The 20,000-nt window shown below is 49.8% G+C and overlaps 1 protein-coding gene across 1 annotated transcript in view; it reads right to left on the bottom strand.

The window, feature by feature from the left end:
- The window catches only part of wdfy4 (WDFY family member 4), a gene marked incomplete at its 5' end in the record, with an annotated part of 64,762 nt that overhangs the window by 40,358 nt on the left and 4,404 nt on the right, over positions 1-20,000 (bottom strand). The window contains 24 exons of the mRNA XM_084458762.1: positions 891-964; positions 1,053-1,205; positions 1,442-1,632; positions 1,773-1,884; positions 2,186-2,337; positions 2,884-3,115; positions 3,625-3,803; positions 4,002-4,220; positions 5,134-5,210; positions 5,412-5,643; positions 6,605-6,744; positions 7,044-7,258; positions 7,685-7,775; positions 7,929-8,005; positions 8,120-8,644; positions 10,475-10,665; positions 10,849-10,950; positions 12,522-12,652; positions 13,421-13,560; positions 13,757-13,989; positions 16,206-16,366; positions 18,225-18,414; positions 19,155-19,344; positions 19,696-19,824. Coding sequence (XP_084314888.1) covers positions 891-964; positions 1,053-1,205; positions 1,442-1,632; positions 1,773-1,884; positions 2,186-2,337; positions 2,884-3,115; positions 3,625-3,803; positions 4,002-4,220; positions 5,134-5,210; positions 5,412-5,643; positions 6,605-6,744; positions 7,044-7,258; positions 7,685-7,775; positions 7,929-8,005; positions 8,120-8,644; positions 10,475-10,665; positions 10,849-10,950; positions 12,522-12,652; positions 13,421-13,560; positions 13,757-13,989; positions 16,206-16,366; positions 18,225-18,414; positions 19,155-19,344; positions 19,696-19,824 — 4,136 coding nt within the window. The remainder of the gene's footprint in view (positions 1-890; positions 965-1,052; positions 1,206-1,441; positions 1,633-1,772; positions 1,885-2,185; positions 2,338-2,883; positions 3,116-3,624; positions 3,804-4,001; positions 4,221-5,133; positions 5,211-5,411; positions 5,644-6,604; positions 6,745-7,043; positions 7,259-7,684; positions 7,776-7,928; positions 8,006-8,119; positions 8,645-10,474; positions 10,666-10,848; positions 10,951-12,521; positions 12,653-13,420; positions 13,561-13,756; positions 13,990-16,205; positions 16,367-18,224; positions 18,415-19,154; positions 19,345-19,695; positions 19,825-20,000) is intronic.

Genomic DNA, 20,000 nt, shown 5'->3' with positions numbered 1-20,000 from the left:
TAACCGGTTTCATAAGAGCAGGACTCTGAGAGACTTCACGTGCCCTTCTGGATGATGTCATAGAACACTGGGATCAATAGCATGTTACACGGGCGGCTGTAGCTCAGTTGGTAGAGTGGGTCGTTTAATGATCGAAGGGTCAGTGGTTCGAATCCCAGCTCCGTGTCCTTGAGCAAGACACCTAACCCCAAATTGCTCCCAATGAGCAGGTTAGCACCTTGCATGGCAGCTACCGCCATTGGTGTGTGAATGTGTGTGTGAATGGTCGAATGAGAGGCCATTGTAAAGCGCTTTGAGTGCCGCTAAGGTGGAAAAGCGCTATATAAGTGCAGTCCATTTACCATTTAATTTACCATTTACACATCCCCTGGGTCTTGACAGTAGGTTTGGTTTGAGAAGTGGGGGGATTTGGTGTGTGTGGGGGGTGGGGGGATAGTGGGTGCGTTGAGTAACTGAGCGCTGAGCGAATTTTTAAACCACTTAACGTTCTGCTCTATCTGAGCGCTGAGCAACTGCCGTTTAGCTCTGAAAATGGTGACGGGAAAGACAGTATAGCGATTTTTTAAATGTTTTGGTTGAGGACGCACTGGCTGGAGAGGATATGGTCAGAACATATGGCTAATGTGCGTCGTGTTGAAGACGAGGATGAGGTGATGCTGCCCTCTGCTGTTGCTGGTGGAAACAGCACCGCAGCGACGGATCGCTGAAGACACAGGACACGCTGGATCCATTTCTCCCGTGTAGCTGACTGAACTCAGTCAGAAAGTGCTCAGCAACGCTATGAGCGTTAAGTGCGTTCTTAGCTCTGAGCGAAGCTGAAACGTTCAGTTACTTAACATGTCCAATGTGACAACCTGTAGTATAGTACAGGTTCTGAAGGCTTAGCATACCCGGATGACTTCAGGATCTCAGCAAAGTGATTCAGGATGGACAAGTCCAGGTTATCTGAAGTGTTCTGCCACACCTGAAGAAGAGACGAGAAGGATGACATTGTCAGCAGCGTGTCACGTGAAAGGTCACAGTTCACAGAGGAAGCGCGAGAATTTGTTCACCTCCAGGTCGCAGAGCAGAGCCTGGAATGCCGGCTTGTTCTGCAGATTGGCGGGCCCGGAACCCAGCTCCACGGAGCCGGACAGAGACAGAACCAGCTGGAACACTCTGCTGCTGACCAGAGAACGCTTCATCTTCAACAGGAACGCCAGAAGCTAGTGAGAGATAGGTAGACAGAGCGGTAGAGAGAGAGAGAGAAGAGAGAAGATAGGAGAGTAGGGGGGGATGAGGAGAGTAGGGGGGGATGAGCTCAGGTACATTCATCCATTCATCCATTCATCCTACACATATTTGTCAACAGATGGGTATTTGAATAAGAATAACTCAGTTCATGCTAGATGTGATCACGGGGTGGCACACTACAATCCATTCTAGACGTCTCGGACTCTACCTTGTAGCCGTTGATGCGTTTCATCTCCTGCAGCATGGTGGGACTGGACTCCAGCACCGACATCAGGACCTTCACTGCCGCATACAGAGACCTATCGTCTGGCGCCATGGCAACCAGGCTCAGGATCACCGCCGGCCCGCCCAGGTACAGGAAACCGTTGGCGGCGCCGCTGGGGACGAACGTCCGCACGCCTGGAAGATAGTGATAGACGGCTCCGTCAGTGGAGCACTTCTATTATCGTGTTCCCTAGGGGGTAGGTCTGGTCCGGCCACTAAAACAAACGTCACAAACATTGTACAATGGATCTTGTGTCATGCTGTGTCATCATTACCAAAATGGCCGACGAGGGCAGCTCCTATGGTGCGGGCGGTGCCAGTCAGGTGCTGGCTGATGTTTCTTGCCAGGAACACAGGGGTGGAGTTGTCCCTGGAGGCGATCCCCATCTGGGAGAACACACACACACACAGACACGCACACACACATAGACACGCACACACACACAGGTTGGCACAGGCTACGGAAGCACATTACCCATTCATTTAATACAATCGATCGATCAACTAATCAACCAATCAATTAATCAATCTTTAACTTCAAACTTTATCTACAGTATATAGCCCAGAGTGAGACACAATAATATCACAATTAAGATACAAGCAGAAAAATAGAATCAAATCTGTAAATAATCTAAACAGACAGGCGTTAGCAAGGCCAGCCCTGAGTCCGTCTCTCGGTCCTCTGTACCTCCTTGGCGATGAGTCGGCAGTCCACCTCGTTGTAATCGTCTCTGATCTGCATTACCGTGGTTACCATTGCTATGGCGGGGTTGATGCTGAACGAGATCCTCTCCTCAGGGACCAGCCTGTGAGGGGGGTGGTCAGTGTCTGGATCTGGGCCTACATGGAGAGACAGAGGGGGCGTGGTCAGTGTCTGGATCTGGGCCTACATGGAGAGACAGAGGGGGCGTGGTCAGTGTCTGGATCTGGGCCTACATGGAGAGACAGAGGGGGGTGGTCAGTCTGGATCTGGGCCTACATGGAGAGACAGAGGGGGCGTGGTCAGTCTGGATCTGGGCCTACATGGAGAGACAGAGGGGGCGTGGTCAGTGTCTGGATCTGGGCCTACATGGAGAGACAGAGGGGGCGTGGTCAGTCTGGATCTGAGAGACAGAGGGGGGTGGTCAGTCTGGATCTGGGCCTACATGGAGAGACAGAGGGGGGTGGTCCTACATGGAGAGACAGAGGGGGCGTGGTCAGTCTGGATCTGGGCCTACATGGAGAGACAGAGGGGGCGTGGTCAGTCTGGATCTGGGCCTACTGTACATGGAGAGACAGGGGAGAGTATAACCTATACAGCTACACTACTGCAACAGCTGCTCATAGAGTTTGTCACCACTGACAAAAGAGGCACATACACACACATACACACACACACACACACACCTGTGGTGCGCAGGGCCAGGTAGTTCCCCAGGTAGGCAGTCCCCTGAGTGTAGAGGAGCTCCACGGCCTTGGGGCTCAGGACCTCCTCAAACAGATAGGCGGGGCCGACACGCCACACCAACGCTGCGTGCTCCTTCCACAGCGACGGCGTGCCGATGATCGCACACACGTCTATCACCGCCGTGGGATCCATGGAAACGTACTGGCCGGGAAATGGCTGGATGTAGCGCATCTGACAGGAAAAAGAGACGCGGTGAACGCTCACCTGGGGGAAGGTAAAGGCTAGTTCCCATAAGCGCAGAGGGCCGTTTAGGGTTATGTTGGGGTGAGGTTTAGGGTTGGGGTTAGGGTTTGGTAAATGGACTGGTAACTGGACTGCACTTATATAGCGCTTTTATCCAAAGCGCTTTACAATGAAGGCCTCATTCACCCGTTCACACACACATTCACACAACAATGGCGGCAGCTGCCATGCAAGATGCTAACCTGCTCATTGGGAGCAATTTGGGGTTCAGTGTCTTGCCCAAGGACACTTCGACATGTCATCAGGAGGAGCCGGGATTCGAACCGCCGACCCTGCGATCATTGGATGACCCGCTCTACCTTCTGAGCTACAGCCCCCCCGGTTTCTCTTTTATCTCTTCATCCCTGTACCCTCTCCCCCCCCCCACACATCCTCTCCTCGGCCCGTACCTTGGCTGCCCCTCCCACCTTGGTTGTTCCCACTGTCCCCTCCCCTACCTTGGCTCTTCCCACCGTCTTCCCGTTGAGGTGGGCGGAGACCCAGCAGCTCTTCTTGATGTCCTTCGCCATGACAACAGTCAAGTGGTGCCACTGGCCAGGAAGCAGCTGACTGGAGCACTTGAACCTCACAGAGACTGGCAGAGGGCCAGGGGTGTGGGCCACCGGCTCCATCATATCTGATCAATCAATCAATCAATCAATCAGTCAGTCAATCAATCAAGTTAGTCATATTTCAACTACAGGTGACGTAAAACGTAACAGAAAATAAGTAGTCCAGATCCAATTCCGTCACTGGCCAATCAAATCAATTCAAAGATCTACAGTATTAATAAAAATCAATCAACCAATCAACCAATTGTTGTTCTCGGTCCCACCCAGGAAGGTGAAGGGCTCCTCCTCGGTGGAGATGACCAGGCAGCCGTCGCAGGCGGAGATGGAGATGGACAGACAGACGTACTGGTGCTCCGCCCTGGACATGTGGCGGACTACGGAGAGCAGCCGGATCGGGTGGGAATCACAGGCAGAACTGAACCTGCTGATCAGGAACCAGCAGGAATACGACAGGCCCGCCATAGGGGGGAACCCTCGACAGTCTGGGAGGGGGGAAGAGAGGGAATGAAGAGGATGGATGGCATGGCTACTCAAAGAGAGAAATAAACAGCCTCTCCCATTTATACAAGCTTTAGAGGAGATTTATCAATTTCCGTTTCAATCAGGTTTTCGTTCAAACTACAGATGTGAGTGCTTCTTCTGAGACAGTAGGTCACGGTATTCTAATCAGGGCTGTCAATCGCCTAAAAAATGTAATAGAGTTTAGAATAATACGCTGTGATTAATCATTATGAATCACAAGTTTAAAATACTAGTATTTATTTATTTTCTTTTTTGGGGGTGGGGGTGGGGGGTGAAATAGATACTACATCTGTGGTGTTAGAATAAAGAAAAGCATGACAAATTACTAGCCTGACATTCAGATTCAGGGGCTGGAGCCAGGCTTGTTAGAGGAATCAGAGTTGGGGTTTTTGTTTTTTTACGTAGCTTGCTTCGCTAAACACTCGCTTTTGGAATTGCGGAAGGAAGTTGGGGTCAATTTGGGCAATATGATAATAAATTCATTTGCGTTAATTATTTTTAACGCGTTAAAGTCTCCAGATTAATCGCGAGCGTTAATGCATTGACATTGACAGCCCTAATTCTAATACATAATTTACAAAACCTTGTTGGTCGCTTGGGACTTGTATTAGAGAGGTTTAAACTTTATCTAGCTGGTAAACCTTTCTCTGTTGTCCTGGGACACTCTGTGAAACAGTGTTTCCGATACTGTTGACATTACCTGTGGGGTCCCTCAAGGGTCAGTTCTGGGTCCCTTTCTCTTCTCTTTGTACATACAGTATCAGTACTGCCTGATAATGCGCATGCACTCAGCTTTGTATGATGTATTATCATCATCATCATCATCATCATCATTATTATTTATACATTATTACTCCATCATTCCTGTCCTACCTCCTCCTGTTCCTCCTACGGAGATGGATTCAGCGTTCACTCCTTTAACTGTAGCCACAGAGGGCAGGAACAGACAGCTGCAACACACACGCACATAGACACACACGCACGCGCGCCCACACACACACACACACACACACACACACACACACACACAGGTATGATAGTTGTAAACACTCCCAGTAAAATCTGAAACTATGGATTCAACTATAACAATGCTACTCTAGTATCCCTTCACAAACAATTACCACCCAACCGATCCAACGTCCAGAACTCACCCGTAGCCACTCTCACTCATGTCAAACTCAGCGAAGGGGGGGGAGGCGGAGACTCTGTGGGGCCTGAAGCTGCGCGGGGACGTCATGGAGACCAGGCTGATGATCTGGTGCAGGGGGAGGGGGGCGTTGGGAGGGGTGGAGCTAAGCAGGCTAAAGGAACGCTTCACTGTCTTGCCTGTGGTGGACCCTTCTGTCTCCACTCTGTCTGGGGAGCGGCTGTCTGGTACTGGGTCTGGGGGGGGGGGGGGTTAGGGGGGACACAGTACCACAATAATGACCTAGAATTCACCTCAGGAAAAGGACCTAGAACTCAACAGATTCAACATGACATTCTCTAATACAATGATTATATGACATCTCAAAAGAGAGAGACGCCACATAAGGAAAAATAGAATTCAAATTCAATAACAGTGTAAATTTTGTTTTAGTCATATTTGAGTCATCTGAATTGTATTAGTTTTAGTTGACTAAATAGCATTAAGATTTTAGTTGACTAAATCATATAGAATCGAATGGGTGTAGTTAAAACACAACAATCCTCCCTCCTAAGCACTTATTGTATTGTATTGTATTGTATTGCACTGTACTGTAGATTGCTATTCTTGCACTTTGCCTTCAGCACTAGATTATGCTCTTAGTCACTTGTACTGTAATGTAATGTAATGTAATGTAATGTAATGTAATGTAAAAGTGTAGTGCATTTTTTAACCATTTCTTTAGAATGTCCAAACTCATACACCCCTGGAGGAAACATCTATTAGACTGACAAAGCTACTGAATTACATTTCTATGCGCTTTCCTTGCCTGTGTTCAAGTTGAGCCGACTTGCACAGAAATCTCAACATTCTGATTGGATCTTTTTCCCAAATCGTCCCTCCCTAACATTTTTGTCTAGTTTTGACAAAATGATCAATAGATTTCGTCATAGTTTTTATCATCATAAATTAGTTTTTATTTAATTATTATCTCGTGACGATAACTACTGTAAATAATGGGCATTGATGAATAATTTTCGTCATAGTTTTCGTCCACAAAATTAACACAATAACACAACTCAATAAACAGTTTACTCAGTTCACAGCCTAAGAATTTGGATGCACTCAATGTCCATGATTATCATCTAATCCAAATCAACGAGAAGAGAGTTTGTCCCTGAGATGAACTGACTAAGAAGAGAAATGGTGTCCTTGTACCATTTGAGACTGAGGAGGCACACTGTAGAGTCCCCGAGGCAGGTCTGACGGCGGCCATCTTGTCAGCTGAGCACATGAGAGGCTCCCCCAGACGAAGGAAACGCCTGGAGGACAACAAGTGAGCAGAAGAGTATTCCCATTCAAATCATGTGAGGCTGAGAGTGAATCACCTGAGGGTGAATCTTGAGGCGGGAGTTTCCCTGTTCAAATCATATGAGAGTGAATCATGAACAGAGAGTTTCCCTGTTCAAATCGTCTGAATGTGAATCATGAACAGAGAGTTTCCCTGTTCAAATCGTATGAATGTGAATCATGAGCAGAGAGTTTCGACGGTCAAATCATCTGAATGTGAATCATGAGGTGACTCAAGTATACTACTCATGTGTGTGTGTGTGTGTGTGTGTGTGTGTGTGTGTGTGTGTGTGTGTGTGTGTGTGACCTGAGCTCCGAGTGTGTGATGGCGTGCGAGGACAGCTTCTCCAGGATGCGTGTGACGGCCAGGTGCAGTGGGTGGTCGGTCCGGAGCAGCATGGCCCTGCAGTGGGTCAGCAGCGTGGACACCAGCCCGCCCGCACACATGATCTGTCGGTTCCGCTCCGACTTCACCATGGCCTGGACGTGGTGGGCTACAGAGAACTGGACCTCCAGAGACAGCTGGGGGGGTGAGGAGCGAGGCAGAATGAGAAAGGGAGGAGGAGGAGGAAGCAAACAGACAGAGAGAGAGAGAGAGAGAGAGAGAGACAGAGAGAGGGGGAGAGAGAGACAGACAGAAAAAGACAGAGGAGGAGAGAGAAAAGGAGAAAATCAGAGATGGAGAGAGAGACAGAGAGAGAGAAAGACAGATATATATATATGTACAGAGAGAGTGAGAGGGAGAGACAGACAGACAGACAGACAGACAGACAGACAGACAGACAGACAGACAGACAGACAGACAGACAGACAGACAGACAGAAAGGGGAGTGTAAGACGTTCAGTTGAAATTCGCAACTTGGCAGTTGAGATGAACTGAGCGGACCCCTGGGTAGGGTGGAGCCACTGTACAGTAGGAGTCCATTATGGCTGCCTGACCAAAACTACCTGTGGGTCCTCCGGACTGAACACTGAGGGCAGCAGGGTCATGATGACTCGCACTGCTCCGGGGTGCAGGATGGTCTGGTCACAGGTGAACCTGAACACGGCGGAACACACACGGGCATCAGCAGCGCAGCCGTCATCCTCCTTGACCTCGATCCCTCCCTCCCCTGACCCTTCCTCGCCGATCAGAGCACAGTCAGACAGACCAATCAGAATACCGGAACAGCACGCACGCAAATAGACCTACCTGTAGCTGGACTCTGTGCCAGTCGAGACGCTGTGGGCTGCGTTCTTGGTCTTCCCCTGAGGGTCCTCCTCTACGCTCTGATGATCAGCCACCCCCTCTCCCGCTGGGACCCCCCCTCCTCCCATCCTCTCCCCCTCCCCCCTCCCTCCCGCCCCCGCCTCCTCCCCCAACCCCTCCCCGCTCAGCCCTGCCGCCAGGTGCGGGTCGGCGTAGGTCCCGGTGGCAAACTGGTCCAGGTAGGCGAGGAGCCTGACGCAGGCCTGCAGCGGCGGGGGCATCGGGGGATCGGCGGGGCCAAGGATGGGGGCGGGGCCGGGGGCCTCGGCCAGCTCCACAAACTGCTGGAAGCTCCTTCCCTGGGAGCAGCCGTCCTCTGGCTCCCCCGGCCCCGGACTCGAGTCCCCGTCCCCGGCCCACTCGCCCGGGCCCCGGAAGCAGCCCAGCTGGAGCAGGGCCTCGGCCAGACGCTCGTAGAGGCCCTCGGCCTGGAAGCGGTGGGCGCTGACCGGGTGCGCGTGCACGGCCAGCGCCAGGGTGTGGAGGGTGAGGAGGAGGAGGTCCAGGACGCCCTGCCGGCCCAGGGACCCCCACGCCCCCTGGGGAGGGTCGGCCAGGGCCCCCTCCATGTCCACCACCAGGGAGAGGAGGCCGGTGAAGCCCCCCGCTTGCCTGAACGCGCCCCAGCTGTTGGGGTTTTCCAGCACCTTCAGCACTGACTGGAGAGAGAAAGGAGAGAGGAGTCTGGGACAGCAGGGACACACACACACACACACACACACACACAAACTGGAAAGAGTGCTGACACAATGCCAGGGACATTTTCCGAAGCAATGTAACGCATGACTGTTTTCTCTGATGATGTGCCTGCCTGCCTGCCTCTTAAAGGGCTCCTCCCAGTCAATTAAAACAAGCTGGTCCTGACGCGACCGAACGTAGATGCAACATAAATATATAAATAAACCATAAATCATTTCCGGTAACCATTTTTGAAAGCTGAGCTAAATGAAATTAGTTTTATTCTATTAGGTGAGCTAATACATCAGCCGGGTAATGTGTGTCTCAGAACACAGGGAGAAATGTGATTAACGCCAACCGGAGCAATCGCAACGGAGCTCGGCACGCGCCGACACGGGTCGCGGTCGATCTGATTGCCACCTGCTTAATCGAGTTAACGTGCAGAAGTATATACTGTACGTACGCACGCACACACACACGCGTGCGCGCACACACTCGCTTACATTTGACTCTCTTAGCCCTCTTCACACTAGAGGCTCCGTCTCCATAACAGAGGCGGAGTCCGGTGAGAGTGTAACTCATTTAGGTGTAATCAGATCAGCAGCACACCCATTGATGTGATAGTGGTCCTAATCTTCAGAGCACCGCAGCGCGGGGTTTCCCAGGTAACCCAATCCTGCTGGAGTTAACGGCTAAACCGGTATTAGCAAATCAATCTGCATTTGTGCTTAATGCAATCAAGGGTCCCGGAGACTATGATAATAAATTCACTAGGCCATTATGGTTTCAGTGCATTACAATTTGTAATTAGATGTTTTTTTTTGTTTTTTTTTAAACACACACATTGGTAGTTCAGTTGAGAGCCTGGTGTGTTTAGAAGGTTTCTATATCACTTAGAGTAACGTCATTATAGAATACATTTGACAGTTAAAAACAGCACTCTAAAAATCAGCACTGTATTCCTTTCTATACTGTATGTACTGTATATGACATCCATCCCCAAAGTCAAGACTCTGGTCCAGATCCGGACCGAACTCCAACTGTCTCCGGACTCTGAGCAAATTATACTTTTCATAGTATTATTTCTGAGACATCGCCGCGACGCAACGTGTCAGAATTCTTCTGTTTCTCCACTGCAAGCAGCACTTTGAATGTCCTCTGCTTCGAGGGGTTGGCGTTGGCGGTGTCGCCACATTGGAAGGTTTTCCACCCATGTGGGCCTACTGGGATACCTTTGATGACATTGGGCGGTTGGGAAATTGTCAATCCGGTCGGGCAACACTGGGGTCATGCGACTTAACAGCACAGATGGAGAGTTGAGAGCGCAGCGAACATTAGTTTTGTTTGCAGTTAACTAGCTAGTAGCTAGCCTGACGTTAGTTTTAGCCTCAGTTATTTATAGTGTAGCTAAAATGGCATGTTCAAAGGTGGCCAAAAGAAAAGCCAACAGTGAAATGGTAAATGGTAAATGGTAAATGGACTGCACTTATATAGCGCTTTTCCACCTTAGCGGCACTCAAAGCGCTGTACAATGGCCTCTCATTCACCCCTTCACACACACATTCATACACCAATGGCGGCAGCTGCCATGCAAGGTGCTAACATGCTCATTGGGAGCAATTTGGGGTTAGGTGTCTTGCTCAAGGACACTTCGACATGTGGACAGTTGGAGCTGGGATTCGAACCACTGACCCTTCGATCATTGAACGACCCGCTCTACCAACTGAAAATAGGCAATTCAAAGTTGAATGGATCGGAAATTATGGGGAAATGGTGATTTGTATTATAACCTTTGGGTTAGTGGGGCATACCTGCAGCAGGTCGTGTTTGAGGCCCAGCTCCTGCTGAGTGGCGGAGCACAGCGCCCCTATGGCCGTGCTCATGAACTCCTCTGGGTTGATCTCAGACAGCTGCTCTAGGACGCTGAGGGCAGGGCCTCTGTACGGCTGCTCGTCCAGGAAGATCTTGATGTAGGGAACCATGCCCAGGTCCCGCACAGACACTGGGATGCGCACACACACACACACACACACACACAGACAAACACAATACTACTGTATATCAAAGAGTATCTTCAAGGTAAATGTAAAAGTGTATGAGGTCGGGAAGAGGTGCGTGTGCGTGTGTGTGTGCGTGTGTGTGTGTGTGTGTGTGCGTGTGCGTGTGTGTGTGCGCAAGTGCACACCTGTGTTTCTGACGGAGCGGAGTGTGAGGGCGGACACCACCCTGAGCATGCTGGTGGTGAGAGCTCTCTCCCTGTCCTCCACTCCTGCCTGCTCCTGTACACCTGGGAGAGGGAGGGAGAGGTCACAGGTCACGGGTCAGAACCAGAGGACAATATGAACCATAGCACAAACCTTGTTCTGAACACTGACACTATCAATGAACTGTCAACTGAAAGGCTGATGATATGCAGAGACGGGCTGAAGTTAAGTTGAAGGTTCAGGTTTAGGTTAAAGGTGCGGTATACGGTTTGGCTCAGAAGCCCTTTTAGTTATATTTTATCTAATTCTCATGACCCTCCGACAGCAATCAATAAATATAGAGCTCTGACACAAAAATGAATTAAACCTGTGGGGGAGAAATCGAATCTGTGGAAGTCGCAGGACTGTAATGAGTGCGTCCAATCATTTTGAGTTGCCAACTTCAAATGATTGGACGGTGTACCTGCCTGTCAGCCTACCTACCTGCCTAGTGAGTGTCATTTGTTTTCTCCCAGTTTGGAGGAGTGGCTTTGAAGGGAGGCCTGAAGGGAGGGGCAGCTGCATTGTTGGTTGCATTTTTCAAAATCTTTCAAAAAGTCTAACAGGAAATAAACCGTCTACTACACTTTTAAGGTTAGGAGAGAGTGTGGTGGTTAGTTAACTGTGAGTAGGCACATTTACATGGAGCCTAATAATCTGATTATAATAGGTTTAAAAGCCCAAACCGAATAAAAATGCTCCATATAAACGCCTCAATCCGAAATAAAAAGGCCCAAACCGATTGATTGTAATTACCTGTGCATGTCAGGGGGGTGGTTAGGTTAAGGTTAGGAGAGGGTGTGGTAGTTACCTGTGTGTGTCTGGGCGGTGGTCAGGTTAAGGTTCAGGTTAAGGTTAGGAGAGGGTGTGGTAGTTACCTGTGTGTGTCAGGGCGGTGGTCAGGTTAAGGTTCAGGTTAAGGTTAGGAGAGGGTGTGGTAGTTACCTGTGTGTGTCAGGGGGGTGGTCAGGTTAAGGTTCAGGTTTAGGTTAGGAGAGGGTGTGGTAGTTACCTGTGTGTGTCAGGGTGGTGGTCAGGTTAAGGTTCAGGTTAAGGTTAGGAGAGGGTGTGGTAGTTACCTGTGTGTGTCAGGGTGGTGGTCAGGTTAAGGTTCAGGTTAAGGTTAGGAGAGGGTGTGGTAGTTACCTGTGTGTGTCAGGGCGGTGGTCAGGTTAAGGTTCAGGTTAAGGTTAGGAGAGGGTGTGGTAGTTACCTGTGTGTGTCAGGGTGGTGGTCAGGTTAAGGTTCAGGTTAAGGTTAGGAGAGGGTGTGGTAGTTACCTGTGTGTGTCAGCGCGGTGGTCAGGTTAAGGTTCAGGTTAAGGTTAGGAGAGGGTGTGGTAGTTACCTGTGTGTGTCAGGGTGGTGGTCAGGTTAAGGTTCAGGTTAAGGTTAGGAGAGGGTGTGGTAGTTACCTGTGTGTGTCAGGGCGGTGGTCAGGTTAAGGTTCAGGTTAAGGTTAGGAGAGGGTGTGGTAGTTACCTGTGTGTGTCAGGGCGGTGGTCAGGTTAAGGTTCAGGTTAAGGTTAGGAGAGGGTGTGGTAGCTACCTGTGTGTGTCAGGGCGGTGGTCAGGTTAAGGTTCAGGTTAAGGTTAGGAGAGGGTGTGGTAGTTACCTGTGTGTGTCAGGGCGGTGGTCCCGGCCTTGCGGAGGATCTTGGCTCGGCGTCGCAGTTCAACCAGGAGCAGCTCCAGCAGACCCCTGTCACTTAGGACCTCGGACAGCAGAGCACTGTGGACTACCAGCCTGGGGGGAGAGGAGACAGTCAGGACACACACACACACACACACACACACACACGCACACACACTGCTGCCTGCATTGTCGTAGTACTGCTGTTTGTAAGTTTTAAGACAGCACTGCACATTTTGCAGCACACTTCATTCATGTCCAAACTCTGTTTTGCTCGCTCCATGTTGTCATCTGACTCTGAAAGCGAATGTTGCTAGTCAGCTAGCATCTGAAATGGTAGCACACCGCCCTCAACTGTTGGATTTGAGAGTTGTTTTCCCCCACATCCCACTTGATGTAGCCTGATAATAGAATTGTCAACTCGTTACACTCTACTGAGAACTTCTATTTAGAATCAACAAACTTTTAGTGGTCGGATTCGAACGTCCGGGGATAAGGCTACAGTTGATGGGCTTTGTACGTTAATTCAAAAATTGACCTTTTAATACGTTCGATGGGTTAGAATTATTATCTGGTTATTTGTTAAACGGTTAACTGTTAATATCTCTACAGGATTGCAGTAAAGCATGAGTATGTGGAAATATATTTCAGATTTAGTTATATGTCAATATTAAATCAATTTAATGCTTTGAAGGCTCAAAAATTGCATTGGCAATGAATATTAAGTTGGAAAATATGATTTAACCCAACTTCCAGTATAAATCACACCTACTTCTGTTTTCTATCCGAATATAGTTACAGATACAAATAATTGTATTGGCTTAACAGATAATGATAATGACGTCTGTGCATGACCTGTACCTACTACAGGTATTTACTCACCTGTGGAAGCAGCCAAGAGCCGCCACCCCAAACTCCACCCCCGCCACACCTCCTGCAACGCCCCCTGCCCAGCCCTGCTTCAGAACGTCCTGCACCACACGCAAGGTCTCGTGGGGGATGTAGTTGAGCTGGAACACTACCTGTAGGGGAAACTAATGTGTCAAGCAGAGTGGATGCAGATTCCACAGACATTATGCAATAATTGAGACCAGGAGTCACACATAACTGTCTGTCATTCGATCAAGTGGCTCAGACTGTGTGTGTGTGTGTGTGTGTGTGTGTGTGTGTGTGTGTGTGTGTGTGTGTGTGTGTGTGTGTGTGTACAACGGTACACACCATCTCCAGCATGGAGAAGAACAGTTTGTGCACGGGGGCGGGCTTGCGCCAAACGCAGGTGGCGAGCTGGGCCAGTGATTGGACGCTCCACTCCAGCAGGAAGAAGTTGCCGCAGTCCCACTCCCACACGGCGCGGACGGTGCGCAGGATCTGAGCACACAGCAGGACGTCCTCCGAACGCAGGAAGGAGCTCTGGAGGAGACGGAACGCTGACAGGTTCTTCACAACCAGGCCTGGAGACACGGGAGGAGAGGAGGATGAGGAGACGAGGGGAGGAGGAGAGGAGGAGAAGAGGAGAGGAGGAAGAGAGGAGGATGAGGAGGCAAGGAGGAGGGAGGAGAGGAGGAAAGGAGGAGAGGAGGAAGAGAGGAGGATGAGGAGGTGAGGACGAGAGGAGGTAAGGAGGAGAGGAGGGAGGAGAAGGAGGAGGAGAGGAGAAGAAGAGGAGAGAAGGAAAGGAGGAAGGAGGAGGAGAGGAGGAGAGGTGGAGGGAGGAAGAGAGGAGGAGAAGAAGGAGGAGGGGAGGAGAAGAAGAGGAGAGGAGGCAGGAGGAGAGGAGGAAAGGAGGAAGGAGGAGGAGGAGAAGAGAAGAGGAGGAGAGAAAGAGGTGAGGAGGAAAGGAGGAAGGAGGAAGGAGGAGGAGGAGAAGAGGAGAGGAGGAGGGAGGAAGAGAGGAGGAGGAGAGGAAAGGAGTGGTGGTCAACTCGCTAACTGAAACTCTTAATTGATAACTGAAACTTTATTTACAGTGAGGTTTGACTTTCAGAGGAAGATCAAGAGTAACTGCCGTGCTGTCATGCAAATCAGAACATACTGTAACCTAACATGATAACATACTGTAACGTAACATGATAACATCACAAATCACCATTCTCATTAGGTGGAATTAAAGCTAGGTGTGTTCCACTGTAGCTTAAGAAAGAGCATTTATCATACTGTATATCATTTTCCCAAGGTCAAACAGTCAATACCATAGAGGGATGAAAGTGGAACCATTAAATCATAAACAACCGTCAATGGATAATCTGCCCCTGAATCCAGTTACACATACATAGATTGATTGAAAACAAATAATCCAGCGCACATTAAGACAGGAGAAAAAGAATCATGGTTCGCCCTGATAAATTTTGGAAGCCAACACTGTCAGAATATGCAGGGAGAGTGTTAGATGTGGAAGCCCAAACAGGCAGGTGTGGGGGACAAGCAAATATATAAGCGCTTGGTAATGGGATTCATTTTCAGCCTTGATCAAAATCACATCAGAGACCAATAAGATCAGCCTAAAACACACCCAGACCTCTCTGCTGGCACGAGCTGCTCCTGGAGGTGATAGATGATGTATCTGTGTGTGTGTGTGTGTGTGTGTGTGTGTGTGTGTGTGTGTGTGTGTGTGTGTGTGTGTGTGTGTGTGTGTGTGTGTGTGTGTGTGCGTGCGTGCTTGTGTGTTTGTACTTTGCTGTAAATGGACAACTTCCGTATGCAACTGCTAGTGTCGGATGAAAGTGTGTGTGAGCGAGGTGAGTGTGTGTGTGTGTGTGTGTGTGTGTGTGTGTGTGTGTGTGTGTGTGTGTGTGTGTGTGTGTGTGTGTGCGCGTCCTTGTCTGTGTGCATGGTGTGTGTACTTTGCTGTATATGGGCAACTTCTGTATGAAACTACTAGTGTTGTATGAAGGTGCGTGTGAGACTGTGAGTGTGTGTGTGTGCGTGTGTGTGTGTGTCTGCGTGTGCGTGTGTGTGGGTGGGTGTGTATGTGTGCGTATGCGTGTGTGTGTGTGTGTGTGTGTTTGATAGATGACTCCTTGCTGTAGGCTCCTGGTGAATGAGTGCGGGGCGTCTTAACATAGTTAGGGTAGCGGCCCCCACTTCATCATCCCAGACATAATCATCTCAGCCGCCACTTAACCTAAAGAGTGTGTGTGTGTGTGTGTGTGTGTGTGTGTGTGTGTGTGTGTGTGTGTGTGTGTGTGTGTGTGTGTGTGCGTGCGTGTGTGTGTAGAAGGTAGTGGGTTAGGGTTAGGGTTGTGGGGGGGTGCTGCTTATTTGTCAGGAAGGGATCAGAGGTGCAAAGAAGGGTAAGGAGGTCAGAGGTCAGGGGGTAAAGGTCGCAGTGGCGAGGTGTGGTGAGGGTTTGTGTGGGAGGGGTGGGGGAGAAGGGATCTAACCCCTAGCCCATCATCCTTTTGGGAAGCATAGGTCAACAGTAGCACCATGTGTGTGTGTGTGTGTGTGTGTGTGTGTGTGTATGTGTGCACGTGTGTGTGTGTGTGTGTGTGTGCGCGGTAGGGGAGCGGTGCAGTGGGAGGGTGTTCTCCCTCCTTCTCCCTGTTGGTTGGGAGTGGGTGGAGGAGGAGTGTGTCGTGGAGACGCTCACAGTCCGGGTCATCCTGACATTACTGGCCCTCCTCAGACCGGTCAGGACATCCAGACGGGGGTTTAACCGGAGCCATACCTTTGGTGAGGGAGGGGTCGAACTTGAAGCCGGGGGGCTGGGGGTTGCTGACGCACAGCGCCACCTTCAGCTCTGCCTTCCCGAACAGACACAGCGAGCCCAGCAGGGACAGCAGGTCCTCCACCGGCCCGAACTGCTCCGGACACACGCCCTCCTCGCACCTGCAACGCACGGACATCCCACACACTCTCCATCAGGGGTTAGGGTTAGGGAGCACACCAGAACCTGCTCACACACGGTACAGGGCTTACAGTATACACACACCCCAGATTGTGTGTATAAGCCCTGTACCGTGTGTGTACAGTAAGGTGTGCTTGATTCAACTCATCTCAGATATTTAGGAGTTCCCTGCTATACTATTCCATTGCTATACTTAGCAGAGGAGAGCTTGCGCAAGCTGCAGGTAGCTTACAATGACTGCCTTAGGATTCTGCTGAAGAAACCCAGGAGTACCAGAGCCAGTGAGCTTTTTTGTAACCTTGGACTTACCACCTTCATGGCCCTGTTGAGGAACCTGACCTTCACATTTATGTGCAGACTTGACCGCTCTCGGAATGACATAATTGAACTGATGACAGATCCTGGCCGTAGCTCTGTCAGGTACTTGTCTACCATCCGGGAACACTGGCATGAGTGCCTCTTTTAGCCTTTGTGCCTGTTATGTGCTTCTAATTGTAGAAGTGTGTGTCTAATTATTTTTTATATATTTATATGTAATGTACTGTCTTTACTATGTGGGCTACGAGCCTGTAATAAAGTTTATTATTATTAGACCAGAATTATAATTACACCAGAATCTAAATCAAGTGCACTCCAAGCATTTCATCGTATTCGCATTTACGATAAACACCAAGTAGGTCCCTGAGGTCCATCTGGTTCTGAGCTTTTAACGGTTCCTGGAGCCAGGATCAAGAGACATGGAGAGGCAGCCTTCAGCTGTTACGCCCCCAGCCTCGGGAATACCTTCCCAGAAAACCTAAGAGTGGCTGAAACTGTGGGAACTTTTAAGCAAGATCTTAAGACATACCTTTTTAATCTCGCTTTCATCATGTAGCTTTACCTGTGTTATAATTAAATCTTCTCAATTTTAAATGTTTTTATTCTCTCTTTTTTTTTTTTTTTTTACTGTTTCTTATTTTCTATTCTCTTTTATCATTTGTGTCAGGCTTCATTTTTTGTACCATTTACTAATAAACTATGTTTTTATTTATCTTTTCTTATTCTGTAAAGCACTTTGTGCTACATTTGTTTCTATGAATATGTGCTATATAAATTAAATTGACTTTGACTGACTTTGCATGCAGTATTTGACCCAGGTCTAGAGGAGGGCAGTTGGAGGGAGCAGAATACAACTTTACGGGACAAAAGACTGGACAATGTCTCAGGGAAAAGGAGAGAAAAATGGACAAAGAACAACAGAGTATGTAAGAGAAAATGGAGGTAGAGACAGCAGGGTGGAGGAGAGCGGTAATAGGAAGACAGAGACAGCAGTGTACTAGTGCTGAGCTGGGGAGCGTTGCGGTGCCCTGAGCACAGCTGGCTGCCCAAACGTTATTAAATCATGATCCCTGGAAAGACTCTATTCCGAGTCTCGCTTTCACAGAAACGAGACTCGGAATAGATACTCTTCCTCGTGCTTTTTAATAAATCCTAAAACCTCTTTATTTGTCCTGTTATGCGCTTTCACCAGCTACTCCACGTTTCACTCGGTTACACTCCCCCCTCCAAAGCACTCCACACCACAGGACATCCGGGTCACGGCACCAATGTAACCCATCTGTTTCGGCATTGGTGGAATTTGAACCTGGGTCTCCCGCTTGGGAACCCACCTGGGAGACCTTGGGAGACCACCTGGGAGACCTTGGGAGACCACCTGGGAGACCTTTAGAGACCACCTGGGAGACCTTGGGAGACCACCTGGGAGACCACCTGACAGCTGCGCCCACAGTTGGCGCTCCTTTGAGAGAGCGAGTTTCACCAGCTACTCCACGTTGCCCTCGGTTACAGTGTCTAGCTCACCGTGTCATGATGGCTTGCAGGACGCCGTATCCCTCGTTGGCCTCGAAGTCGGAGAACAGGGCAGGGCTGAGTGGGTAGGAGTCGCGGACGAAGCAGAACGCGGTGACCGCCACCTCGGCCAGGACCGGGCCCGGCGCCTGGTAGCTGATCGCCAGGAGGTTCTGGGCACAGATACGCACACAGTCCTTAGCTGAGGAGAGGAGGGGGAGGGTGGGGGTTGAGTGTTGGGTAGAGAGGGAGAGGGATGAATGGGGAGGTTGAGGGAGGGAAGGGGTGAGACAGACGAGAGAGACGGAAGAGATGGAGGGGGCGATAAGTTAGGCGGCTAACTTGAACCAACTTTTGAGCACTGAAACAATTTCCATGCCTCTTGAAAAAAGTTGAGGGAACCTCACACAAGCATCCATACATGCTGTACATCAAACCCGTGTCAGACCCATATCTGATTCTGTCATCCTACGATATATTGTGTATCACACCACAGCTCTGTTACAGTTACTCTCTGTAACCCTCATCGTCATCGTCATCATCATCATCATCATTATTATCAACAAATCAAACCCAAACAGCTGACCCTAATGACCGGCTCTAACAGTCCTGCTTGTGCTGGGACATCTGATTGGATAACGAGATCTAATTGGACAGCACATCATGTGAACCTGAACCTGTTTTTGCCCCGAGATGTCATGTCATCATGTGCTCTGGTCACACCCCACAGTGTGTGTGTGTGTGTGTGTGTGTGTGTTTGTGTGTGTGTGTGTGTGTGTGTGTGTCTCACTCACAGTATTATGTGTGTGTGTGTGTGTGTGTGTGTGTGTGTGTGTGTGTGTTTGTGTGTGTGTGTGTGTGTGTGTGTGTCTCACTCACAGTATTATGTGTGTGTGTGTGTGTGTGTGTGTGTGTGTGTGTGTGTGTGTGTGTCTAACTCACCCTGCAGGTTGGGGACAGTATTGTGTGTGCGCGCAGAAGAGATGGCCCTGAGGACGCGTGAGGCCCGGCTCCTCCAGGGGGCGCTGCTCTGGTCCCACAGGGACGTGAGCGAGATGATGAGGCACTGCAGCTCGGCCGTGTCCACCATCTCCTCTACACTGGCCTGCTGCCGACACAGCTGTAACAGGACCTGGGAGAGAGAGAGAGAGAGAGAGGGAGAGAGAGAGAGAGAGAGAGAGAGAGAGAGAGAGAGAGAGCAACATGAAGAGATAAAGAAAGCAACAGAAAGAGATAGAAAGCGGAGGACAGGGGAAGCAAGATGAGAGGGGGAAAGAAGAGAGAGAGACAGGGAGAAAGGGAGAAAGAGAAACAGACAGAGAAAGAGAGACAGAGAGAGGGCAAGAGAGAGAACGAGAGAGAGAGAGAGAGAGAGACAGAGAGTGATTTGGTGTTACTACAGTACCGTAGAGTACTACAGACATTCTATGAAGGATCTGATTGGCTGTGTGGACTAGTCAGCTGTCCAGGAAGAGGTAGTCACCTGTACGAGCAGCTCCTGGAAGCTCTCCTCTCCTCTCAGGCTCCCCCTCCTGGCCGGCACAGACACCAGCAAGAACAGACACTTCACCAGGGCCGCACACAGGCCTGGGTTCACCCCTGACTGTACCTCCTACACACACACAAACACACACACGCACAAACACACACACGCATGTATGCGCGCGTGCACACACACACACACACACACACACAAACACACAGATACATGCATACATACATACATACATACATACACGCGCGTGCACACACACACACACGCGCACACACAATGAAGTCCCCTGTCAG

The sequence above is a fragment of the Borostomias antarcticus genome (assembly GCF_949987555.1).
Source record: "Borostomias antarcticus genome assembly, chromosome: 25".
Taxonomy (NCBI): domain Eukaryota; kingdom Metazoa; phylum Chordata; class Actinopteri; order Stomiiformes; family Stomiidae; genus Borostomias; species Borostomias antarcticus.
The sequence above is the reverse complement of the archived record's forward strand: the minus strand, read 5'-3'. Positions and strand labels throughout refer to the sequence as shown.